The 27,028-nt window shown below is 46.4% G+C and overlaps 1 protein-coding gene across 1 annotated transcript; it reads right to left on the bottom strand.

Moving 5' to 3' along the window:
* On the bottom strand, positions 1-27,028 carry ATP1A1 (ATPase Na+/K+ transporting subunit alpha 1). The gene is made up of 23 exons (XM_059467126.1): positions 26,771-27,028; positions 19,183-19,287; positions 17,929-17,988; positions 16,732-16,935; positions 16,265-16,378; positions 15,622-15,756; positions 15,346-15,463; positions 14,645-14,913; positions 13,446-13,644; positions 11,954-12,063; positions 10,437-10,571; positions 9,716-9,908; positions 9,060-9,235; positions 8,392-8,528; positions 6,936-7,086; positions 6,227-6,395; positions 5,489-5,643; positions 5,023-5,146; positions 4,109-4,254; positions 3,852-3,982; positions 3,181-3,282; positions 1,906-1,997; positions 1-1,461 (listed from the first exon to the last, which is right to left on the bottom strand). Exons 1-23 carry the CDS (start codon positions 26,780-26,782, stop codon positions 1,433-1,435), a joined length of 3,066 nt encoding a protein of 1,021 aa, XP_059323109.1. The 5' UTR covers positions 26,783-27,028; the 3' UTR covers positions 1-1,432.

The raw sequence follows: 27,028 nt of genomic DNA, 5'->3' as shown, positions 1-27,028 counted from the left end.
TCCAACAATTGGAAGACTTTATTATTATTTTTAATCATCTCCAACTGGGGGTTCCACAGTAGAGTGTCCAAGACAAAGTGAAACAGTTGCCACCCTCAACTTCTCATTTTTTCCCTCCCTAGTGCTTTCTGAGTTTATATTGCTCAGTACATGAGGTAAGCAACCCAGCTTTAAAACACCACCTTAAAAAACCAAAAATTTATGAGGAAAGAGGGATGACAACATGGAGTTTTAATTGCAGAGCCTTTCAGTGCTGTGGTTTAGTGATCCTTTGCAGAGATAGACACATATCTAAGAGGAGCACAGGCCAGTAGTTCAGGAACAGGGCTTGAAGCATCTCCAGCTTCCTTTAGCATAACAGCACAAGGAGCAATGAATAGTTAGGACTTCATGGTGACTGCCCACATGCAAAAGGCCAGCTCTCTGACAGAGTTCTCACAAAAGAGAGCCATACAGGCATTAACAGTAAATCAAAGCATACAGGAAAAAGGTTAGATACTCAGAGGGAAGCAGCATGACTCACTTCAGCTCACAGAGGCAGCTCAGACCCCAGACAACAGCAATGCCTTCCTCAAAAGTGGAGGATGCAGAATCCATGATCAGCCCCTGCCCTCATTCCACAGGAGGCACGAGCCAGTATGAGGACAGGGCATGTGCCATGCACACAGGTCACCAGGAAACACTATCCCTTGCTTGGCTAAGCAAGCAAGAAAATCAGTGTTGATTTTGAGAACAAGGCTGCTTGGATCCAAGTGCCAGTCAGTGGAAGCCTGCTCTCAGTCAGAACCCAGCAAAGAGCCCCTTAAGGCAGGCCAGCTCTTCTCTCCACTCAATGCTGCATTTGCTCAAAGAAGCCAAGATGCACAGCCAAGGAAGCTTCCTGAGCTGTGAGATCCAAGTGCTGGCAGCAGTTTGTCACATTAAGCACTGAGCATGGGTAAGGTGCACCAGGGCTTTTACACATGCTGTTGTCTGTGGGTCAAGCAGCTCTGCTTCCCTATTACAAAAACAGGAAGCCAGGGACTAACCCTTGCACTCACCACCACACCCTAAGCCAGGGTGGAGAGGCTGCCCTGAACCAGTTTTTGCCTCGAGAAAAACATCCACCTAAGACCATGTGGGGGCATCCTCTTATAATCCATCTTTATTTGTAAAAATCCACATATAAAATCTTCGGTTTCCTTTTACAAAAACATAAAGGCACATAAAACTACTCAAACTCTCATCCCCCTGGACTGATGGTCGGACACTTCCCCCCCACCCCAACCTCCCCCTTGCTTTCTCCTCCAGTCCATGTTTCTTCATGTTTCCTTTAGTTTTCAGCTCACTCCTGCTCAGACACAGTAATGCTCTTGCAAAGATGAAGTATGCACACAGGGGAGATGGTGGAGAGGTGGCATGGGCTGTGCGTGGAATGTTTTACAGGTACTTTTTAGTAGTAGGTCTCTCTTTCCACCCAGCCTGAAGGAAAAGGAGGGAGAAAGCAGAGTTAGTCTCAAGGCAAACCAAGTATGAGGCTCATGAGAGCTCCTTCTAGGTTCTTGAAAACTTGCACTGTAGCACCTGAGCTAATAAGTGACCTGCCACAATGGGGAAATCTTGCCAAATTTATATTCTCCAGCTTTCAGGAACTCTTCCAGCTTTCTAGAGCTATCCAAGCATTAATCAGTCTTTTCCATCTACTTCGGTGCATCTATACTTTTATATAATGGGAAAGAATGTAGGGATAGCAAGAAGGCCTTAATTTGAACTAACTGCACAATTAATGTTGAGGAAGGGGAAAACACAGCAAAATACAGCCCCAAATAGTGCTCAGGGGTCCCCAAGCTTTGCTGGGGTTTCTGGAGAACTCAGCAGCATGAAGAGGTGGGGAAGGGAACACAGAGATGAGCAGCAGATTCTTACCGCCAGGGTTGCGCCTGATAATGAGCTTTCTGACTTCATCATACACGAAGATGAGGAGGGAGTATGGGAAAGCACAGAACCACCAGGTCGGCCTGTTTGGGAGAGGAGACAGTGAGAACACGGGCTATGGAGATGCTCTTGGCCTGGCACAGCTCTGACTGGATGGCACACTCGAGGGCAAGAAGGCTGGCATGACCCAGCTTGCCAGTTCAGTCAAGAATCCTCCAAGCCAAGAATTACTACCAGGTTTTCTGCTGCAATAGATTAATTCACTTTTGGATAATAATTTCAACACAAGGTGTGTCATGGCACCTCTGCTCATCTCTGTACCAGCACCTCCCCACTACCAATCAAGCAATACTTCCCCTAAGTACACAACCTTTGTGCCCAGAGCCTTGCTGGCTGGAACTGTACTGCTTCCCCTCATGATTTACACACACTAACATCCAGCTGCTGCAGGCACTGGGCAGAGGCCAGCTTTCCTGTTAGGAAACACTCACACCTCAGCACCCAACTCTTGGAATGCAAGATCACAGAATCACAGAATCACAGAAGTTCAAGACTGGAAGAGACCTATAAGATCATCAAGTCCAGTCGATGTTCTAACTGTTCAACTAGATCATGGCAGCGAGTGATGTACCAGGATTTATTTTTTTTCCATGAAGATTTCATGACACTTAAACTTTGAACAGTCCTCTGGCTTAAGACTAAACTCTGCCATGAAGTGTCGCAATGCTGTTGAGCAACACTTGAAATATTGGCACCTTCCCAACCATTAGGAAAGTTAGTGTGCATCAACTGGTCATCTGCATCTACGCAGCAGCTTTTAAAAGACTTTACTACTTGTTCTCTTCCCAAGGGATGTAGGAAAAAAGCACAAGACGTCATCAGCAGTTTTTCAGTACCCAGAAGTCATCTGGCCTATGAATCACACAATGCCACTGGCTTTCTTTGGAGGTGCAGTACCCTTCCCATAAAAATACTCCAGGAAATAAGTGCAAGAGGCAGCTGCACTAGAGCACACTGGTACTGAAGTTCTATCACTGATTTTTAGTGAGGCACTGAACAGGAGGCTCCTCATAAACATTCCACACACAGTGAAAAAAAACCCAGTGTGCCACAGGACAGTAAAGGATCACAGACACCCTCTAACCTGAACTCTTTAAGACTAGGTTTGATGCTCCACTGGTTCACAACTACTTTTATCCATCTCCCCACACAAGCACTATTGTTCTGTGGTACAATCTGTTACACAAAAAGCATGATGCAACTTACTTCAGAGGATACATCCTTAGAGCAACATCCATCCCAGGGCAGTAGGACAGGAAGGCAGCCAGAGCAGTCTCCTCAAAGAGACCAAATATTAAGATCTTGTTCCTAGAAGAGACAGGAAAGAAGTCAAGAACAAAGTACTTTCAGAGATTACCTTCTAAAAAACAACCTAGCTGCCACATGGGAGTGAATGGAAACAGACATTCCAGTCCAGCCCAGAAGGTTATCAGGTGGGGACCACCAGGCCATCCATCCAAGCCAACTGCAGAGTTACCATGATGGTATTTTAAGTCTTTTCAGAGACAGCTCATTATCAAATCAACCAGCAATTACTTTCATCACAAATTCAGGAGGCAGCTGGAGTTTATGCCATGAGATCTCTTGATGTACAAGATCAGGAGACCAAGGCTGTGTGCTAGTGAGGTGGGCTAGCTTCCACAGACAATGCCAACAGACAATGCCAACAGCAGCCACCATTTCTTTGTCTCAGTGTCTCAGCCTGACAACAAAGTGCCATAAGAGAGCACCCAGTCTTTTACCCACTACCAAGGCAGTCTTGGTCAAGACTTCTGCCAAAACACCCAGACACTGCTGGGATGAAGAACTAGAGTGCTGTGTGCTGGAGAACACACAGAGTTCAATTCTAAATCTTCTCCATGGACAGGCTGACTTACTTCATCCCCTGCTGGAAGACAGAGTTTCTCCGGGTCTTGCAAATGATCAAGTCTGCCCACTGCACGACCACGATGCTGACAAAGAAGGCTGTGTGGCAAGTGAACTCCACTATTTTCCTCTGCTCATAGGTCTAGGAAGAAGACAAAGCAGAGAACATTTGTTCAGACACGCTGCCTTTGCTCTCTGGTGCTCACATCAGGTTCAGCAGGTGTTAATATTTTGGCTGGCAGCCTCTAGGCTGTGCCTCAAAACTCACCCATTGCTGCCCATAGCTGTCTTCCACATCGTTAATCCACCTGTCATCCCACTGAACTCTGAGCCCTAGCAAGCCAGAAGGCCAGAACCCATTCTCTGCCATGATTACAAAATAGGTGAAGAAACCTCCAAGGGCCTGGATCATACCTAAACAGGTAAGAAAGGATGATAAAACTGATGAGGCTACTGTGCAGAACAATTATAACAGAACAACAGTTTGTAGGCAACCCTAACCACCTTAAAAATTACTCCTTGCAGTGCTCTATGTCCCAAGCAGCAGCTGTAGAAATAGTTCACACTAACATCAAACTCAGCTGTAATCTTTTTGCTGAGCAGCTTCTGCCCCCAACTTTGTACAGAGTTACTTCTGTTCTGGCACCATACTCAAGGACACAAGATAAAACTCCCTTTGTATTCTTATTATGCCTTGCCCACCCCCAACCCTTGCAAAATACAGTCAAGAAGGTTCCCAAGGTCTGCTGCAATTAAGCCTGAGCTCCCATCCTGTGAACTGGGCACATCTCTGTAGCTGCCTTTAATCAAAGCTCTAATGCTGTGTGTTTAGGGATATGCTGGAGAGAATCCTTTACTTCTAATTAAACTAACAATGGGATCTATGTTCTTGCTGAACAAGTCTGAACCAGAGGAGAGCTGGTTGCCAGCCAGTTCCTTTACAGCGCTGTGCAATTAAACAAAATTACTGTGAAAGCGATTCAATGGATCAAGCTGCACAAGCCACCGCTATAAGCCATGGGGGAAGAATCATTGGAAGTTCTTTACAGCCTGAGGTTCTGGTTTACACACCCCAAACCTCAACCCTACCAAAATAAGCAGAGCAGTCACTGACTCAAGAGTGTGTACAACCCCTGCTACCACCAAGTTCAAACTGGTGCCAGAGAAAACAGAGCAGCTTACCAATCTGCCCATAGGCCATGCTGATCAGCCGTTCATTCACCAGCTTGTCTGTTTTGGGATTTCTGGGCTGCCTCTTCATGATGTCACTCTCTGCTTGCTCGTATGCCAGGGAGATAGCAGGGACCTGAGGGTGGCAGACTGCTCTTAGAAGAGTTTCAACTCTCCACTGTATTGAGTCTTCCCTGTCCCATGTACTCAGTGCCAGAAACAGCACTCCCCAACAAAAGGGATATTCCAAAAGGACCTTACCCCCTTCCCTTTCCCCAGTTTGTCCTTACAAGGAGCTGAAAGATCCTCAGACTCAAGAGCCATGAGATGAATGTGAATAAAAGGAGTATCAGATGGTCCCTTACTTTAAATCAGAACACTAGAGGAAATTATTTAAGCATTTTCCTTCCACCTGTCCTTTTTTTAGGGTACCTAAGAACATGCACATTTTTTCTTGAGACAAAAAAACCACATTCACCATGTCAGTGCCCAAGTCAATGCAGAGGATGGTGACTGTTCCCAGAGGAAGGGGTATGTTTGCAATGATGAAGATCAGGAACGGCGTGATTTCAGGAATGTTACTGGTCAAGGTGTAGGCAATAGACTTCTTCAGGTTATCAAAGATCAGACGACCTGGGGCAAGGAAGAGAGAGCAGGGTAACTCTCACTTGTCAGCAGAAGGCAGCCAAGCAGCTCACAGGCAGCCTCAGTGCTAACACCAAATGGCAAAATACTACTGCAGCAAATTAAAGGGTTCTCGTATGTAAGGGTGAGACTGCTCCACACACCACAACACCTGTGGACAGTGACACTTTGGTGACAGCACTCAGGGCTCACTGCATACAGCCTTGGTTTCTGGACATCATCAAGAGCCCCTGGAGGGACCCTCTGTTCTGCTCCTGTTTGAGAGCTACTTCTCCATCAGGGAGGAAAACGTCACACTCAGCTGGCAGAGATGACTGTAAGGTCACGTGTTAGGCAACAGCACAAAGTGCTTTTGTTACTCAGCTGCTTCCTACTCTTACCCATCCCCAAAGGGTCATGCAGAACACCCATGGAAAGAAATAAAACTTTGAAGGGAGAAGGAAAAGTGCTCCTCTCCTTGAAAACTCTTGTCATGGAAGCAAGCTCAAAGACCCCCCCCAGGTGCCTCTATTTCAGAGGGGATGCTGAAGCATGTTACTTTACCAGCACTGCACAGAAGTTATAGACTCACCTTCTTCAACCCCAGTGACAATGGAGGCAAAGTTGTCATCCAGGAGAATCATGTCAGCTGCCTGCTTGGAGACATCTGAGCCAGCAATACCCATAGCAACACCAATGTCAGCCTTCTTCAGGGCTGGGGAATCATTCACACCATCACCTGTGACTGCTACAATGGCACCCTAGTCACAAAGAGAGGAACAGCAAGACTGAAATCATCATGTAAGACATGTTTTTGGCAGAAAAGTGTTCTCCTACCTTACAGATGAAGCACAAAAAACTATTTCACCTTGCTGTAAAGAGACCTCAGTTCCTCCTTGCCCTCCCCTCACTCTTTCCCTGTTCTGATCAGGCTCATCAAGGGAACCATGCTGCTCTCTTGAAAGGAGATACTGGACAACACATGAGCATGTTGGATCCTCCTCTCCCAAGCACATCCAGAGAATTTAGGAATTAAGTTTACTAATGAACATCCTAGGATCAGAAGAAAGCCTCAGTACAAACTGAAGATGTTTTCCTGTCAGACCCTTATATTTATGTATTGTAGAGCAGCCTGACATCAGCAGCTGAAGGCTGCTGACAGACAGATTTAATCTGGCTCTTTACATGAGGGCACTGAGGAGACTTAGCCCTAGCACTTCAACAGCAGAACAGCCTGGTAGTTTACATATAAATGTCTGGGCACTTCTCTACTATGACATCCTTACTCTCCCTCTCTTTACCTGTCGCTGGCAGCCTTCCACAATGATAAGCTTCTGCTGAGGAGATGTCCTGGCAAAGACAATTTCTGTGTGGTGAAGCAGGATGTCATCCAATTGCTCGCTAGTCATGTCCTTCAAATCTGAGCCATGAACCACACAAGCTTTGGCATCCCTGAAAACAAGATAAGGCATGTTTTACTTTGCAGTAAGTTTCTCATTAGCTGAACTTGCCCCATAAAAATAAGGTTCTTCAGTGCTCTGAGAAAGACCAACTTCTGCTATGACTAAATACTAATTCAGGCAGCCTCTGCACAGAGGTCGGATGCTCAAAATTTTGAGAGGCAGATGAGGAACACCAAGAAAAAGACAATAAAACAGAACCAAGCAACAGACAAAAACCCTCATGAGCAAATTAATTCTTTCCATAGCTTTCTAAAAGGCATCAAAGCAAAGACTAGTTGTTCCCACAAATCTCAGCCTCTCTGAAAAAAAGGAACTCCTGGCTCAGGTAGTTAGCTTCCAAGGTTTCAAGAGATGCTGCTGTCTTCAGCAGGCAATCTTTTTTGCAATAGACTGATGACCATGTGACTGGTGACACATGGTACCTCACAGAGTGTTCACACCATGCAAGTTCCAACTAATTTACACCCTTTGGCCACAAAAGCATGCAATGTTATATTTAGACTGGTTTGGTACCCTACATGCTGCAGCAAAATACCATCTCTCTCCAGCCCAGCATACCATCCCTTATAGGTCTAGGAGACTTGTCCACACAGCTCTTGACATCACCCAGTTTAGACAGGGAAATTCCTTCCCCACCCTTAGAGCCAGCTGCTGACCTGCTCAGTCACAGAGCCCAGCCAACCCCAGCCTGCACTGCTGGGTTTTGAAGTTACCCTCAAAATCTAAAAAGAAAAAGAACCAACAAAAAAAAAAAAAAAAAAAAAACCCCAAGCAATTTCATTTCACAGGGTGTCTCTATTCACAGTTCATAAGCTACATGGCTGTCCTCCAGCCCAAACACAGGCTGGGTCAAGCTAAGCAATGCAGACAGCCCAGCCATTCTGCAAACAGCCTACTTATGCCAAAGCACATTTTCTGAGGATGCCTCAGTCCCAGCTAGGCTATGAAGGCAAGCATTAACCCTTAAGAGGAAGGAGTTCCCTTCTTACATTTATTCTGCTTGTAGCTACACACTAGTGTCAACTCCTCTACCTGGCATAAATCCTGCTCCCTTTGCTCTCCTACAGTCTTACTCTTAAGTATTTCCCACACACAAGACACGGACATTTAATGCAATCTTTTGTGCATTCTTCACATAACTCATGATACACATTGCAGAGCAACAATATGCTGAGCTAAGCAAACGCCAATCTTTTCGTGTACAGAGGGGAGATGCTGAGGGATTATCCAAGGCAAGGAGAGAGGCAAATGCAGAATTCTTTGAACAGGTCTGGCCTTTCCCAGCAGACATTACCTAGGGTTGACCTGGCTGACAGGAATGTTGAGTCGAGCAGCAATATCTTCTACTGTTTCATTGCCCTCGGAGATGATGCCAACACCCTTGGCAATGGCTTTGGCTGTGATTGGGTGGTCTCCAGTAACCATGATAACCTGAAATGCAAACAAACTGCCATGGAAGCCTTGCCTGCCCTGCAGAGCAGCACTGCCCAAAAGGCAGGGTCCCTTGCACTGGAAAGGCCACACGTCTTTTGTTCTACTTGCGAGCCCTAGTGCAGAGCAAGTCTGAGGTGCAGCCTGTAACCTGCTACCACTATGCAAGGGATTGAGGTGGATAGAAGACGAGAAACTGTCCATGTTGAGCTAATGGAGCTAGTTCTGTCTCCAGCCTGTGCTTCCTTCTCATTTCAGTCAGTACTGTGGCACTCTAAGCCAAATCATGTGCTTTGGGACACCATGCTCTCAGCACCTGCCAGCGCCCTAGCAGCTTGGAGTTTCACTCATTTTTCAGTTCATGAACACACAACCATTTGTATTTACCTTGGAAATTAAGCCTGAAGTAGCAGTGGTTAAATCCTGATCAATTCCTTCATCCACTCACATTACAGTAATACAAGAGGTCAAGGAAGCCCTTTATTTCCCCAGGTATGAAGTGAGGTGATTTTCAACCCAGGAATAAATTACCTTGATCCCAGCACTTCTGCATTTGCCAACAGCATCCGGCACAGCAGCACGAGGTGGGTCAATCATAGACATCAGTCCTACAAAGCAGAGTTTCTCTACAGGGAAGTTCAGGTCGTCCGTATCAAACTGGAAGCCTTCAGGGAACTGATCATCAGGCAGAGCCAAGTGGCAGAATCCTGTAACACATCAAACCCACATTTACTCTGTTCCTACACATCAGGAGGCAGAGAGTGAACACTTACTGCTTCTGCAAACAGCTGTGCAAGAATAACAGGGCAGCTTAGGCAGAGGTTTAGCCAGGGCTGTTGAGACAGGAGTCACGCTCCTATCCTGATAGCTACCAGCTGTGGCTAGGTGCCCAGACACAGCCTGGTTCCTGTGCAGTGGAATAAACCCAACACTGTGTGGTCCCATGGAAGGTCCCAAATGCTTTGCTGCATTTTGATCTACCTGACTTCGCTGCTGACTTTGCAGACCAGACCCTGCAGGCTGACTTTTAGATTAAAGGCAAGACTGTCCCTACATGGATTGCTGAAGTGACCTTAATTCTATGGTTACACTGCAGGAACAGAGTGACCCTTCACTTAATCTGTGAGGACTGCACAGGAACATGAAGGACAAATCTTTTCCAAGGTAATCAGGCTGTTTTTCCTTACCTAACACTCTCTCCCCGAGGCCTCCCAACTCAAGGTAGGCATTCTGAAAAGCATCTTTCATTTCCTCATCCAGTGGTTGCTCTTTGCCATGGATAAGAATAGTGCTGCAGCGATCCAAGATCCTCTCTGGAGCTCCCTTCATCACCAGCAAGTAACGGGATTCTGATGGATTAGCGTTTTTGTGGATAGACAGCTATGGGTGGAAGAAATGAATCTGTTCTATAAACATGTACTGTGAAGGACACAGTAACCAACATCAGTGTTCTGCAACTATGGCAGCTCAGGGCCATTCGTGATACTCTGCTCTAGTTTTCACTTACCCACACTTTAAAGAGGTTCACAAACTAAGGAATCTGAGCATTCTTTGGCATTAATGTGTAACTGCAGGTGTTGTAATGACCTGTTCTGCATTCAAGTGTCACCTGTTAAGGTCACTTCCCAGCAGTTCACTCCTATTCCCAGATTTGAGTTACTCCATGCTCTGTGCACTACTGCTACACAGGTTGAGAGCATGTCTGATCCTTTGTTAGCAGCTAACACCTTAGTGTCAGTGCAGCTCCCACACGTTCAAATATGGTAAACTTAGATTTATAGAACAGTCTTCAAGCAAGTAATGGCTAGACAAGATTTGAGTGCCAGAACAAGTTTTCAGGCAAACTGTGTACAAATTCGCACAAGTACTTCACACAGCAGCTCTCCTTTCAAGAGCACACCTGCTTACCTGGTACTTGTTGGTAGAGTTAAATGGTATTTCCACCACTTTGGGATACCTTTCTCTCATCTGCTTGACAGAACCACAGCACAATTCAATGCATTTCAGAAGTGCAGACTCAGAGGCATCTCCTGCCACAGCTCGCTGAGGAAAAAAGACAACTATCAAAACATACAACCACAGAAGACTGGATATTTAAAACAGATTTTAAGCGTAAATTCACCACAGTCCAGTCCCAGCTTCTACATAAGATTATATGAAAGCAAAGAATAAATAATTCTATTATCTAGTACCAACAAGTACCGCATTTCAGAAAGCCAGGCCTCCTATCTTAAGAGAGCAGCAGTCTTCTTGTGACAAAGTCAAGAAGCCCTTTAAAAGGGTTAGAGAAAGTCACATAACCAGGTACAGTCAGTCCAAGTGAGGCCAAATCTGAGAACTACTGTAAGCTGCTTGCCATGAAGAACAGCTAATGTGAGATGAAGACTGACTACATACACACAGAAACTTCCATGTGCCCCCCCACTCCAGGATAACATCAGCTTATCAAGGCACTGGGAGAAATTTGATCTGTCCCTTCCCCATAAAGGTTAGCACTGGTAGGGATGGGGGTTCCCAGCCCAGGAGATCTGTATGTGCTCAATGTCCTGGTGGAGCTTTCTTTGCTGCAATTGAAACCAAGTGTTTCTTGCCCTTCTGGACTCTCTATCTGTGAGCTATTTTTTTTCCCCCCATTTCTTTACTATTTTTTGGTATCTAAAGACTTCTCAAAACTTCTCTGTCCCAAGCCTTCCTTAAACAGGAAGAACTCCAGCTCTTTAACTTCAGGTCACATTTTGTAGATTTAAGATACGGTCAGAGGAGTGCTGGGGAAAAATAGTTTGTTCCATCATCTCTACTACCACTGCATCAGAACACCCCTGGGAATAAGTTTACTAAGCAACATGACTAATACTTGACAGATTATAAGCACTGTACGGTTAATTTCAGCCTTGGCTGGGTCACAGTTCAGAAGGAGGAATGTGAACTGGTGCTATGCCAGCATTTGCACCAGCACTGAAGCAGTGAAAGCTCAAGGAGACTTGCCAGTGAGAGCAGACTGTCTCTAGCCAGTCTCCCACAAGCACTGCTCCCCCTGCTCTGATGTTTACTTCTCCCAGCACCAGGTGTTTGTGGCTTTGAAGTGTACAAATGCCAGAGATAGCAATTCCTGGAACAACCAGATACTGGGAAATGCCTAGGAAAGCCTTCTGTTGTTTTCCAGCCCTATGTGAAATATCTGGCCTCCCAAACTGAGTGTAGATGGCAGTGGATGGCAGGGATTCTGCTGTGGGAAAAATGCCTTTTCAATCCCATCTCCCCTGCCCACAGCACACCTCCTCTAAGAGTGCTAGACTGCAGAAAAGGTTAAGAGTGGCAGCTACCTCCACTTTGCAGGTTCATGTGACCCACAGGATGTAATCTCACCACCACTATGAGAGGATGGTGGTGAGGAACAAGACCCACATTTTTTTGGGGGAACTCACCTTGAGAATTGGTACATTTTCCTGGCCAGCTTGAAACACAGCACGGTTACAGAGACCTGCAATTCTGGACAAAGCAGTCCAAGTGGCTGAGCTCTTGTCAAAGGAAGCACCTGGAAGCAGAGGAAGAGTGTCAAAAAGCCACCCCTCAAGAAAGTCACATAAGCTGACAAATCCCACAGGTTTAAGACCAAGAAACCTTTATCTCAAACAGGAAACACTCAGAGCATCACTGCATCTCTTTCATTCCTTCTCCCTTCCCAGATGCTTGATGAAGAACTGATTATTTTAAGATAGCATCAGTGTAAGAGAACACCTCTGCTTTCAAGATTCCAGTAATGGCCATATCCAGCAGCAACAGAGGGACACACTGACAAAGCCAAGGAATTCTGGACAGATAACACTCATTCAGAGGGCTTGAGAAAAGGATGCTGGGTTCTACCTCCAGCTTGTCTCACTTTATCTATCAACCCAGGAACTGGATGAAATAGCTCCCAAAGAAACAATGCTTAAATAAAGAAACTCTCTCATTCTGGCTATTAAGCTGGCTTTAAATGAGATGAAGAGACAGTTAACCGATAACCTAACATACTTTCCATGAAGTGAAATCTTCTAGGTTTACTTTCACCGCAGCCAAGCCAACCACTGCCAGGCATAGGGCTTCCAAAAGATCTATTTATAGCTCATTACTTTGCATTAGTGTTAAATAATGTGGCTTTTTAAAGCAGTGCAGACAAGCACAACATTTTGGACTGGTTCAGGGCAGGGTGCAGCAGCACCACTGGAAAATATTGATGCTAATAATGTGTTGCAAACACAGCATTTCACAAGGTAGACAACAGCTAGGAAACTCCTGAGTTTGGTTGTACTGAACAGTTTGGAGAGATAAGCATTTCACTCAGTTGTACAGCGCACAGATTTCAGATTCTTATCAACTAGGAGAAACTTCCTGCTAAAGTCTTACGTGCATAGCTGGCACTATGTAAACACAACCTGGATGTTCTGGGAAAACCCCTGTCCAAAGACAACCAGCTAGCTCCACATGGGAACTTGCCATCTATGTCCAGCCTCAAGTCATTATCAGGGCCAACACTTCTGCTGTCCATACTTTCAACAGACTTAAGATTGAGCAATTTCATCAAGATATATTTTAGCAAAGATAATCAGGTACTTTGTGAATATTTCTATGTACAGGACAAACATATGGTGCTGAATATTCAAGAGGCTCAAATTCCAGTGGAGTAATTCTGCACAAAAGGCAGGCTAAACAGAGTTTAAGGATTAAACAGAATCATGGTCCAGTGCCAAAGCTTTCTATGTGTCATTTCAATTTTTTTATGCTCATTCTAGACTGTACATTAGAAATCCATGTATTGTGAACATCACTTGGACTGAAGAGCTACAAACACAGGTTCTTAGAAGTACCAGTGTCCAGGCAGGCACAGAAACAGCCATTTTTTAATGAAATGCCTCAAGCACAGCAAGGCTGTCTTACCACTCTGGTTCTCTGTAGTGTCAGCCTCATGGATCTGATTGTCAAACCACATGTGGGCAACTGTCATACGATTCTGTGTCAGAGTGCCTGTTTTGTCAGAACAGATGGTGGACGTGGAACCCAGGGTCTCCACGGCCTCAAGGTTCTTCACCAAGCAGTTCTTACGAGCCATACGCTTGGCTGTTAGTGTCAGACATACCTGGGGACAACAAAGAAGATGTCAGGCTAGATGCACTAGTGCAGTAGTAACACTGCTATCCAACTCAATGTGCACATGGAATAACTACCAGCTCCCAGGCCCTGCAGTGATTGCCTAACTCCTTGCTCACCCTGACAGTGCAAAATAAACAGCAACACTTCAGCTCAGGTGCTAGGTTTAAATGACATTTTCCTCATTACAAAACCTCCAGAACAGGCTTCAGCCTCCTACTCCTCAGTGTATTAGGAAGGAAACATGCCTCAGACTAACATTTCAGTCAAAGTTGCCACCTCCTAACGATAAGAGTTCTCAAAAATAGGTGAAGGCAAGCCACATATGAGCAGGCCTAAATTAGCTGTGGTGATAAGGCTTGCAAGTTGCTAGGGTAGAAAGTGAGCAGCTCCAGCTAACTTTCTTGCTGGAGGCTGTTATCTGGTTCCAGTTCCCAACTGTTCACTTCCTGGTTTGGTTGCTACTCTGCCTCCTAAGGCAGCAGGGAAGCATTTTCTTCTGTCTACCACCACTCTCCATACACCTAGAACACCTAGATACTCTCACGACCTCTCTTAGGGACACCAAACTTCCAGAAACCTGTGACAGATCCCAGGCCAAAAGCTGGGGCTGGAGTGAAGCCTGCTGGATCCTCTGGCAGCCCTTAAGGACTGGAAGGGTTGATGTGCATGAGGGTTTCTGTTGGATGTAGCTGGAAAACCCCATATTGCCACTGAAAAAGGCAGGACTTAGAACTAGTCTTGCTCACTTCAGCTGTATGGTGCCAAGCTTCTGGGCAGGTATAACTTAGGGACCCCATCCTTATGAGAAATTGCTGCAGAACTTGATGTTGATTCATGAAATTAGTTAAAATACACTGAACTTATAAAGCCCAACCCTACACGCTCACCTTCCATTACTTCAGTGTTCACCTCTCTGAATGCACACTGAGATAAAGCACTCCACTTCCTTAAGGACCAAATTCAATCTTTTTTCCAACTTCACTCACCGTAACCGTTGCAAGCAGCCCTTCAGGGACATTGGCAACAATGATCCCAATGAGGAAGATAACGGCCTCCAGCCATGTGTACTCAAGGATGAGGGACAGGATGAAGAAGGAGACACCCAGGAACACAGCCACTCCAGTGATGAGATGGATAAAGTGCTCAATCTCCATGGCAATTGGAGTTTTCCCCCCTTCCAGTCCAGAAGCCAAACTGGCAATTCGGCCCATCACAGTGCGATCCCCAGTGCTAATGACAATGCCACGGGCAGTGCCTGGAGGAGGGATGGGTTTGAGAAAACAAAAACAACACAGCTTAATATCCTGTAGGTGTGGAAGAGATGTCCTGGGTGGGCTTCAGCACAAAGACCCCCATATTCAGAGGTGCAGCAGAAGTCCTGCCAGACACGTCTGACATTCCTGCTTCTTGCAGCTGCAGTACTTCATACAGATCTACCTCATGGTTCATGCTACGTTATCTGCACTTCAACATTTTTTACTTGTAATAAAACAGGCTGGAAGACACACCACACAGCTGCTCCTCTGAAAGAAGCAAGAACAAAACACCCAGCAGTGCTGTGGAGTCTTTACCCACTCTAGAGTAGTGCAGTTGGAAGGGGCAAGGACTTTGATGGAACTTCCACCCTGCTTATCTGTACAGCTCAGTATCATTGCTCATACCTCAGGGCAGTAGGAGACACACATACCTTCCACACAGTTGGTGGAAAAGAAGGCAATGTTCCTGGTCTCCAGTGGGTTCTCATGGGAGAAGTCTGGAGACCTGGTTTGAGGCTCTGATTCACCAGTAAGTGAGGAGTTATCCACCTACATACAAAGAAAGTACTTTGTCATACATGAGCAGAGAGATGCCTACTAAGTACTTTCCCCATCCTTCTCCTCCACTCCAGCCCCAATTCACAGCATAGAAGACTAATTCATCCTTCTTCAGAATGAAGTTTCCCAACAGCCTGTCACTACTGTACCTTGCAACCATGTGCAGATATGATCCGAAGGTCAGCTGGAATTCTGTCTCCTCCTTTTACCTCCACTAGATCTCCAACTACAACACCTTCAGCATTTATGCTCATCTTCTCACCATTTCTGACTACAAGGGCTTGCTGAAAGGCAGTGAAGAAACAATCTGTGTCAAAAGCAATTCTTAGGAAAAGGCTCCAAAGATCTGAGAATCTTTTATGCTGTCCTTCTACAAGGTTTCTACTAAGGTGTTTATATCTGATATATATGCTATTTAAGAAAAATAAGTTGTTTTTTTTTTCTTGATATTAAAGCTCCTTGTTACCAACATGACAGTGTGATAGTTATGATCCAGATTGTCCATGAAGGAATTCAAACTTTAGTGCTTATCACACCAGTTATAGAACTCCCCAGACTACAGAGAAAGTGTCCTATGATAGTTAACAAGCTGGTGGAACCCAGAGGTTTTCAGGAACTACCTTGGCCTATTAGCATAGCTACTTGGAGCAGTCTCTCAGATCCCTCAAAATTAAGAGCTAGTAACCCACATTAACAGCCAGGCCCTTGCAATTGGAGATGATGTTTAAAACAATTCATACTTTTAAACAAGCTATGGCTTGCCAGACAACAAGGAAATTATTTATTCCATACCTGAGGCACCAAGTTCTTGAAGGACTCCATGATCTTGGAACTTTTTGCTTCTTGGTAATAAGAGAAACAGCCAGTAATGATAACCACAGCTGCCAACACAATACCCAGGTACAGCTGCAAAGAGCAGAGAAAGTGAGTCAGAGGACAATCTGCCTGAAAGGCTTCCAGTTTGTCCAAATTAATTACCTGGCATTTGAGTGCCCCATCACAAACATGAAGGTACCTGCAGTCTCTGAACATTTTGAACACAAAGGCTGTCCATAAGATAGTGTTGTTAACACAACACAAAGGAAGTTGCCTGTTCATTTCATTATGTGGAAGCACTCCAAAGCACGTTAAGCTCACCCATTGAATTTCCCATGCTTATGGGAAAAGCTTCTGGACTGAATGCTTAAAGGAAGTTAATCTGCCTTGAGCCCAAAAGGCTGCTCAGCTTGCCTTGGAGGTAAACAGACATTTTTACTTACGTTGTCGTTGTTGGGCTCCTCCTCCATCAAGCTCTGTATGCCGTAAGCCAGAAAACACAGAATAGCACCAATCCAGAGCAGGAGCGAGAATCCTCCGAAGAGCTGCTTACAGAACTTGACCCATTCAGGAGTGGTGGGCGGGGGGGTGAGGGCATTTGGGCCATCACGAGCCAGGATCTCCTCTGCACGTGCAGTAGTCAAACCCTACAAGAGAGGTTTCTTTTTAGGCATTGTGCAAAGACCAACTGCACAAGGTAGGTCTGAATTTGCTCAAGTTCTACCACAGCAACAAGGAGCTGCAAACAGAAAACAGAGATGTCCAAAGCTGCCAGGGTTCCACAACACAAGTGCAGGATGTGAGAGCTGCATGCCAGAACAGGAGCTAGAGGATGCTGAATGCTACTTGAGGAGCCTGCAGGCCATGGGCCTACAAGCACAGAAGAAGGGCAGGACAAGAAGGTTACAGCCACAGACTTTGGAACAGCACAGCGCCATCCACCCTCATCAAATTATGGAACAAGTGAAAGCTGGAGGCCATAAAAGTGATGACATGTTGGAACAACTTTCCAGGAAGTTCAGCTTTCAGAAGCCAAGATTTTGGACACAAAAATGCAAGTTGCTGTACTGTTTTAAAGAGCAGACTTGATGCTAAATGCAATCATGCACAAGAAATGCATTAAGCAAAGCAAACAACAGCAGAAATGTAAAACCACTGCAGTGCTTCTGCACTGGACTCTAACGTAGCCTAGGACATTTGCACACCTCTTAGTGCAGAAAGGCAGAATTTTAACTGGTACTAGCCATCATTAAGTCTCTGGGCATATGCTAGCTCTCTAGACTATATTTGCAACATAAACACTTGTCCTCATTACATGCTCCTCCGGAAAAAAATAACACCAAGAATCAACTTGACCTTGAACGACTCAGAGGCAGATAAGAGTGACTTTGTTAGAAGCAAAGTTGCTAAAGTATTGCAGTCAAGTTGTTCAGTGGGAGGATAAAGAGAAGTATTTGTGAATTCAACAGTTCTCCCAAAGCCCGAGAAACTTAACTGGAGGAGGGGAGATTAAACACAGAAAGAAAAAAAACACCATACCAAAATCTGACCACCCAGATCTCCCTTTGTGAAATGCTCTGAGCTGTGGCTGTTTCTTTTCAGATCAGGGCAAAGAAGGAAGGAATACAATGTTTACCTACCCGATTCAAATCTGTTCCATATTTACGATGAAGTTCATCAAGGCTCAGCTTGTGGTCATCCTGAAAGACAAATGGTTGGAAGAGAAAAGAATGTGAGAAAAGAGCTCAGCAATTCCACCTCCCACCCCAGGTTTCCTATCTGTAATGGTGTGATAGCAGGACTCTAGCTCATCCTTTCTGTGAAGAGAAATCTCAAACTCATTTTGGAATTCAGCATAGTCTAATCTTTAGCATTCTTGTGACTATTTGGACACTTGAAAACTTATTTGAAAAAGTATGACTTTCAGTGCAGTCCTTACACCCTCAGCAGATTCTGTTAAACCTCAGTGGGTGGTTTTTTTGGGAGGTTGAGAGAGGAATGGGAAAAAAAGGAGTTGGGAAGGTAGGAATGCACTGAAGATTAAACCTGTAATTTCACACATTTTTAAGTAGCGCTGCCATATTAAGCACTACTTTGGGGGAAGTGTTTCTTTCCCTAAAGAGGCTTCTTTTCACAGCCTGGCAATTTTTCAGTTGGATTGAGTTGGTTCAGAGCAGTGCCTCACTTAAAAACTTGCACTGGAGGAGCAGATGCTTAAAGTACACATGTCTACTGAACATGGAATGTAATCTTTGAGCAATATTTAGAATCCCCTCTTCCTAACAGAGGGGTCAAAAATGTTAAAGCACAGTCTCAAACCCATGGAGCAGAACCAAAATCTGCATCACCTTTAAGGACAGCAAATCTAAGCCAGATGATGCTCACAGACAGATACAGCATCATCCAGCTTTCACAGATGGAGATGGGAGAGACTCCCCACAGCCTCAAACATGATTAGAAGGAGTAACACTGAGGTCAGTCTGAGCAGAGGCCAGCAGTAAATGGAGCTGTACAGCCTCCACTCCTCAGCTGGAGTGAAAACAGCAGTCCCACTCACATGACAGCACAATAAAGCCTGTAATGCTGCTATGCAGAGCTGAGGAAATACATCCATACTGTGCTATGGGTAATGCAGGCAAACACAGACTTAGGTTCTGTGTCAAGTGCCTTTTGAGAATTGATGTTGCCAGGGTCTACTGTGTGCTCATCTTGATGCCGAAACACTCACAGCACATCTGACTTGGGGACAGAGGGGAGGAGAAGGGAGATCAGCACCTTCAGTCACACCATACTGTCAGCACACCAGCTCATTTCTCTTTTAGTCAGATTAGGGACAGGGCTTTGGGCATTGCAAACATCCTTAGAGCTGCTCTTTCTGTGCCCTGCACTCTTACCATCACAACTTCCTTTTTAAGTTCGTCCATGTCCCTCTCCTTCTTCCCCTTCTTCTTTCCGCCATGCTCTGATGTAGCAGTGGGCTCATACTTGTCTCTTCCAGCCTGCAAGGGAAGATTCAGCATTATTAGAAACATCTTACAGTCAAATTCCACAGCAGCAGACATGAACTATACACACACAAGACTGCCAGGCAGACAAAATTATTACAGTTTATTAAAGCTGTCTACCTAAACTTCAGCAAAGCCTTTGACACTGTTTCCTACAGCATTCTCTTGGAGAAACAGGCTGCTTGGACAAGCCTGTGGCTTGGACAGGTGCACTGAGTGCTGGGTAAAAAACAGCTAGAGGGTTGAAACAAGAAAGTGGTGGTGAACAGAGTTACATCCAGCTGGCATCTGGCCACGAGTGGTGTTCTCCAGGCCTCAGTACTGAGGCCAGTGCTGTTCAATATCTTTATCAGTAATCCAGACAAGCAGATCGAGCGCATCCTTAGTCAGTTTGCAGATAATACTAAGTGGGGCAGGAGGGTTGATCTGCTGGAGGGCAGGAAGGCTCTGCACAGGGATCTGGACAGGCTGGACTGATGGGCTGAGACAAACAACACAAGATTTAACACAAGGTTAAATAAGGCAATGTGCTGAGTCCTGCCTTGGCATCGCAACAACCCCAGGCAGAGCTACAGGTGGGGACAAAAGCAGCTGGAAAGCTGCCCAGTGGAAAAGAACCTGGAGGTCAACAGTGGCCCCATATGAGCCAGCATGTGCCTAAGGAGGCCAATGGCATCCTGGCCTGTGTCAGCAACAGCGTGGCCAGCGGGACCAGGGCAGTGACAGTCCCTCTGTGCCTGGCACTGGTGATGCTGCACCTTGAGCGCTCTGCCCAGTTCTGGGCCCCTGACTGCAAGGAGGACATTGAGGTGCTGGGGAGTGCCCACAGAAGGGCAACAGAGCTGGGGAAGGGTCTGGAGCACAGGTCTGATGAGGAGCTAAGGTTGTTGAGCCTGAAGAAAAGGAGGCTCAGGGGAGACCTTACTGCTCTCTGCAACTCCCTGAAAGGAGGCCGTAGCCAAGTGGGTGCTGGTTTACTCTCCCAAGAAACAACAGGCCAAGAGCAAATTACCTCCAGTTGTGCCAGGAGAGGTTTAGATTGGCTATTTGGAAAAATTTCTTCACAGAAAAGGCTGTCAAGCCCTGGAACAGGATACCCAGGAAACTGGTTGAGTCACCAGCAGTATTTAAAAGATGTGTAGATGTGGCACTTGGAGAGATGATGTAGTGGTGGACTTGGCAATGCTGGGTTAGCGGTTGGACTGAATTACTCTAATGGTCTTTTCCAACCTACATGATTCTACAACAGTCATGCCACTACATTAAATAAAAACGAGCTAGTGAACAGAGAAGTCTGCTTGGCATCATGCCCAATACACGGACTAGACTCAGACATTGTACAAGCCTAGCAAGGAGGTAAGCAAGCTGTACACTGCTCAGGCAGTCTTGACGTGTGAGCCCTGGCTCAAGCTGGAAAAGTGACGAAGAGCAGAAGAAACCAATTCCTGAGAGCAAACGTATGTTTCCTTCAGCACATTAACTCCTCCTCCTCCTCCCTCCCAGCCTTCCACATCCTCTGGTGAGGAGGAGCAGCCTAACAACTGTAGATAAATAAGAGGTGGTACCTCTGCTGGTCTATTCTGGGGGCTAAGTTCCAACACTTTGATTCTCAGTTTGGCAAACTAGCTGGCCAGTTTACACAACAGGAATCTGCTTTCAATTTATGGCAGTTGGAGCAGCAAGAATGGTATACAAAGCAGCAGTACACTTCTGCAGATTCAATCTGTGCTTAGTCCTGCTTACACTTCACAGAGCAGATGATTTGCTTAAAGCCTCTTTATTCAGTAGGATTTTTATTCACTTTTATTATGGTGAATTCTACATGAAATCATGCAAAGATTTAGATCTAGTCATAATGGGGTAAACAAGCATCTAAGGACAAACAAATGATGACTTAGTGCACATAAACATCATTTAATCTTCTGTTCCCTTCTGTGTGGGACCAATTACATCCCCACACTCTGCCAAGTTTTATGTGATGAGATTTTCACCTAATAAGATCTCTGAGAAGAACTTTAAGATGAAACAGCACTTAGTGGCACCAGAGTCAAATCTTTAATGAGATTAAGAAAAGGTTTCAAAGGCACTGCCTCGCTTGTTCTTTGCATGAACACCTCAAACCACAAACTGGATGCCTGAGAGCTGGATTCCTGAGTGACCTGGACACAGGAACTACTGTTTGCATCCAAGACCTGTCCTGATAAGCAGCTAGCACAGGAAATTATTATCTGTTTTGAGAGAAGTACAAACCAAAACCAAAAGTGAAACTGCACCAAAAAAAGAAGGATGACCATTACTTTTCTGAAAGAACCCGTCAGTCACATCTAGACAAGGGTTTTTTTTACTGTTCTGAAAAAGCTCTGTGTGCAACATTCTGCAGCCACAGTCACACACATAGCCATAGTCACATGCACAGAAGTCTCCCCTTGCCCTGCTCAGTAAAGGCAAGCTTTGCATGCCACTGCGGAGCTGTGCAATGGAAACAGTTTTTAGTAAGTACAGCAGAGCAAAGCTATTTGCCTCCACTGATCCAGGAAAAGGACACGGAACTCCAGACTGTCAGCATTCCTGACATTCTCTTCCCTGCACCTAAACTCTCATTTCCCTTCTTTAAAAAAGTGAAAGCCACGGTACTTAAACCAGCAAGGTCCTCGCATTCCTGCATCACAGGAATTTGCCACAGGGCAATTCACAAAAAGCCACCATCAAACATCTCTCTCCTTCAGTCTCTGAAGGAAACAACTTTGACTTCTGCTGGAACTATGGCAGACAAGTCCAAACACGGCCCTGCACAAAATACATGCCTCTTGATTGCTGCTTGAGATGAGAAATGATTCCTAATGAAGGTGAAGGAGCTAGTGCCTTGTCTGACCACTCCAACACCTCCAGCTTCACCCCTTCTCCCCAAGAAAAGCTAGGCAACTGCTTGCAAGTGATCTAAAAACCTCCTGGTTTTTTGAAACTACTGTGAGAAACCCACTTTCTCATTGGGGGAAGTGAATAACCCAGGAATATAGGAGAGCTTAAGCTTTTTCAGCTGCAGCCGAATCAATCTACAAGTGGGCAAACATGAAAAGGCTCATTGCCCTTGTTCAAGCATGATTTGCTTTAAAAAAAAACAGCAACCAAAAACAACAAACCCAAAAACCCCAGTGATCAGCTCCAGTCAGAACAAAGAGTGGATAGAGTTACTTGTTGCTTTAAGCACCCAAGTATTTGGGTCTTAGTGGAGTCTATCTTACAGAGGAGCTCAGCAATTCCCCAGCTTGGGAAAAAAAAAAAAAAAAAGCACAATACTTTCAGTACTTTCCCTCTGTTGCTTTATTACTACATCCCACCCTTACTGAAAAGGTAAGTAGGTAAGTCAGGAGAATCAGCTTCGGCTCCTGTTACAGGATCATTTAATGCAGAATCTGAACTTCCTGCTCAATCATTCAAATCTGAACTTGACACACGCTTCAGAGTCCAAGTCCTGCCCCTGTTCTGTGCCTCCGGGGCCATTGCCTCCCTTCCTGCAAGATGAGCCCAATCAGTTCAACAAAGGCTTGTGCTGGCTGGGCTGCCAGGGGAAGAGGTTTTCATCCCACCTCGGCGCTGTAGGATTTCCCTGCTCTCCCCTTCTTTTCCTGTTATACAAAGAGAAGGAGGCCTGTGGTACTCCACATCCACATCTTATCACGATTTAATCACATGGCCCGAACACAAAGGAAGGTCTGTCTCATCAGAAATGTCACCCCTGTTCCTTGACTTAGCCCAAGAACTGACTCATCAAAACTGCCTCAGAAAAAAAACAATGCAGCTTCTTTTTTTTCCCTGCAAGATTAATTTTTTTTTCCACTGGCTTAAGCACAACATTTGTACACACCAGTGTAAGAAGTTTTATACATCCCCCAGAAAATCCTATTGTCTTTCAGCTACAGCTGATGATTTTCCGCTCTGGACTAATTGAGCCATTCAAGGCTGATGTTCTCAATACAAGCCATGATTGACCAGGAAACAGGAGGGGTACAAATCAGCAGACAAGCTCAGAAGTACCCTGTTCTAAGATCACCTAATCCAACAAGAAATGTCAAGTAAGAGCCAAAACAAATTATGCAGTCTCTGGAGGCCTGGTCTGTTTTAGTGCTTATGTCATTATAATCAATTGTGCAGAGAAAACAGAAAAGTTACTGTCCTGCTGCCTTATGAGACAGTAAATATATTAACCAGATGAGTCATAAAACTAAGTCTGCCTATTGGACTGGAAACTCTGTTCCATGACCCTATGTAATCCTAGCAAGAAATGGAACAGCTTCTTTGGATCCTTCTTACTCCCTTCCAAGAGCTGTCTTCAATCTCCTATCTCGAATCAGAAATTTAAACTGCATGAATTGATCAGACTCTCAGCATCCAGGACAGTACAAGGCAGTTTTTACTCAACAGCTAGTAATTGCTAATTGTGCACTGTCTGCTGCTTCCCAAATTATGAAAGGACAAGCTCCTCTCCCATGAGAAGAGATGTAAACCTAATCAAGTTTTTAATAATCTGGATGAAACAAGGACCACCCACACACCTTAAACCCTGTCTGGGTATTAGGACAAACAACTCTACTGCTCTGGAGTTGTGTGAAGACCCAAGAGCAGAGAGGGCTTTCCAAATGTCATCACTGCACAGCTGAGTAGCCCAGCCTAGGTTTTTTGGTGCTGTGCCAACTACAAAGAGTCACCTTCCTCACTTTTTTGCCCGTAATAAATGGTCACCACAACTCCAAACATCTCTAGTAGCTGAAAACACATCAAGACGAATGGACTGGACACAGGTTTCCCCTAGACAAGCTGGTGAAGGCTGCCCCTTGGACAGGCCTGGGTGAAGGATGAGCTGCAGCTCTCAGCAGGTGAGGACTGGAGAGGGTTGTACAGCTCACATCACTTGGCAGAGGGCCCTGCCCGTGTTCCCGTTTTTCCAGAAACATGCGCTGACTAAGCCCAGGGTTTTCTTTGGAAAATGGACTATCTCTAGCTACAGTAATAAAAAGTGAACTGTCATAAAATAGCCATAGTAATAAAGGAATGAATAAGATTGGGGAAGGGGAAGGTAATATGTAAGATTTTCTTTAATTGCACCAGATAAGGATTGCTTTGATTTGCATTATTTCCCTTCAACTGGTTCCATTATGCAATAAACCTTCCTAGTTTCTGACAGGGGGAAAAGGCCCTTAACTGGGGTTCAAGGAAATCTGAGCTACCTAAGAGGTGTTTCTGCTCCACACAAGTGTGCTTGATCACAGCATCCAGCTTCAAAAAGTCTTCACTACTGTTCCCAACAGGCTTCAGGCACACTTTGCTTTAGTTAGAATAATCGATCTAAATGAAGGACATCTCCTCCTCATGGCCTTTAAGGCAAAGCTGACCTCCAGAAACGTCCCCAACCACACACCACCAACTCCACGCAATGCCTGTGCAGTGAGGGAGATGGAGCAAAACACACTGCTGTCTACCACCAGCTTCCAGTCGGCTCTGAACAGGAATGAAATCCAGAGTGCTTTCCTCCGCTCCACACCCCCCCCCCGTTGGATAATCTGCTTTCTGGGCTGCGGAGTAGCAGCTGGCCCTCCCCTTGCCCCATTACCATTTAAAGTAAAACAGACTCAGCTTCTCCTCACAGCCACAGAGAGAAGAAGCTTGTTTTCTCACACTTAGGCTCTTTTTTCCTCTTCCATCCCATCACGCACCCATGGGGAAGAAGTTTCCCTTTTGGGCACCCTAACTCAGGGCAGGCACATGCTGCTCAGTGTTGCATCCACACTCCGCCTTTTCCACTGCCTCGCTCTCCCACACGCCCGTTTTCCAGGGGGTCCCCAGTCAAACACATTCTCAGCGCCGAAGGAGCAAATCTTGTGACTTGCTACCAGAAAGCATGAGGCAGCCGTATTATCCCCGCTGAATTATCCCTTGCGGCGGCGCTTCAGTTTCAGGCTAATTGCTTTATTATCCATGCAACCTCCGAAATCTGAAGTGGAGCGAGACAGCTTTCTACATTGGAAGGCGTTTGTACCTTTCCTTAGTCCCACCAAGGCAGGCGAAGCCCCTGAAGCGTTTTGTGCTGCAGTCCTGCATAGACACACAACTCAAAGGCTGCTCTGATCATTTAAAAAAGATTCAGAATACTGCCCACACTGCCAGATCTCTCCTCAATGTTTAATCTCCTAGATGAATTTTACTGTCCATACACCCTGTTGCCTACTGGACTTAAATACAACAGGCTGGGCTGCCAAGCAACAGAAGAACTTCCTTAGGAAAAGGAACCCCATACACAGAACAAGCGCTGAAATCCCACCCCACACAGCCCGTTTTCCAAGCAACCCTCCATTCAGCCACGGTCTTGCAGCTCTCCCTACTACTCACGCAGTTATGTCAACACTGCTGCTGCTGTACTGCACCGATGAGGACAATACAAAGTCAAGTCAATGTTTGAACAGCGCTCGGGAAGCACAGAACACCTGTTGGCAGGGAGCAGGCTAACACCGCTGCCATGGCCCTGCACGGCCAGCCTCTCCTCAGGAAGCAGAGAAATCAGGGAATTTTACAGGAATGCGGCTAAACCAAAAGTAAACACGAACCTACACACCTCCAACTACGCAAGACATACCGGGAAAGATTCGAAGTTTTTGGAAAAAACAAATATCCAAGCAACAAACCCCAGAAACTAGTCTCTAGTTTTCTGACATAAAATGAAATCAGAACAAGCCAAGAGCTGTTTCTGCTCCACACACGGGTGCTGGAGCACAACATCCCCCAACAGCCTTCACATGCACTTTTCTTTAGTTAGAAGATACGGTCTGAACTAAAGACTTCTCCGCCCTATATGAGAAGAAACAATGCTGATCCAGGGGTAAAAACCGCTGCAGGAACCGCACAGCCTTCTGCACCAAGTTATCGCCCCAGAGAACAGGAGACCTCAGCCGGGTCCGCCTCTCTTCTGCCACCATCTCCCATCACACCCTCACTGCTACCAACAGGCAAATTAGCCCTAACAACGCTGAGGGCTCCCCTTCTCCCGTCCCCCCCATGCCGGGCCTCGTGTCTCAAGGAAAGTCTAAAGTACTCTCAGGAGCCCCGGGAGCAGCCACGCTCCCTCCCCAGCTCCGCAAGGCCACCAGATAACACCAGCCCCGGAGGCTGCGGGCGAACGAGAGGCCCCTCGTCGGGGAGACACGGCCTCCAGGAGGAGCCGGGGGCTTTGGGACGCCGGCTCCTCGCCCCGGGCTCCGCCACGCCCTCGGCCGGCTCTTCCTTCCCGCGGGCGGCGGCCCTCGCACGTTGCTGGGGCCGGCGGCACCGGCGCCGCTCGCCAACGGCCGCGGCCGCCCTCGCACCCGGCCCGACGTGGCCGCCCCGGCCCGGCACACACAAAGCGCAGCCTCGCCGAAGGGGTACCGGCCACCGTCCGGTTCCTCGAACTTCCCACTTCCCGCCCCGGCCCGGCCCCGCCGCTCACCCCCTTGCCCATGGTGCCGGGCGACTGCGTGCGGGTCAAGTGACGGGGGTCGAGGAGCGGGGCTCAGCGGCGCCACGTGTCCCGGCCGGCGCAGGTGCGGAACAATAGGAGCACTCCGGCTGGCGCGCTCCTTCCTCTTCTTTCTCCTCCTCCTCCTCCTCGGCTCCTCGCCTTCGCCGCGCCCCCCTCTGCCCCCGCCCGGGTCGTTCCTCTCCGACGCCGCAACCGCGCTCAGCTCCGGCCGCCGCCGGGTTCCCG

Source organism: Ammospiza nelsoni, chromosome 2, assembly GCF_027579445.1.
Source record: "Ammospiza nelsoni isolate bAmmNel1 chromosome 2, bAmmNel1.pri, whole genome shotgun sequence".
NCBI lineage: Eukaryota > Metazoa > Chordata > Aves > Passeriformes > Passerellidae > Ammospiza > Ammospiza nelsoni.
The sequence above is the reverse complement of the archived record's forward strand: the minus strand, read 5'-3'. Positions and strand labels throughout refer to the sequence as shown.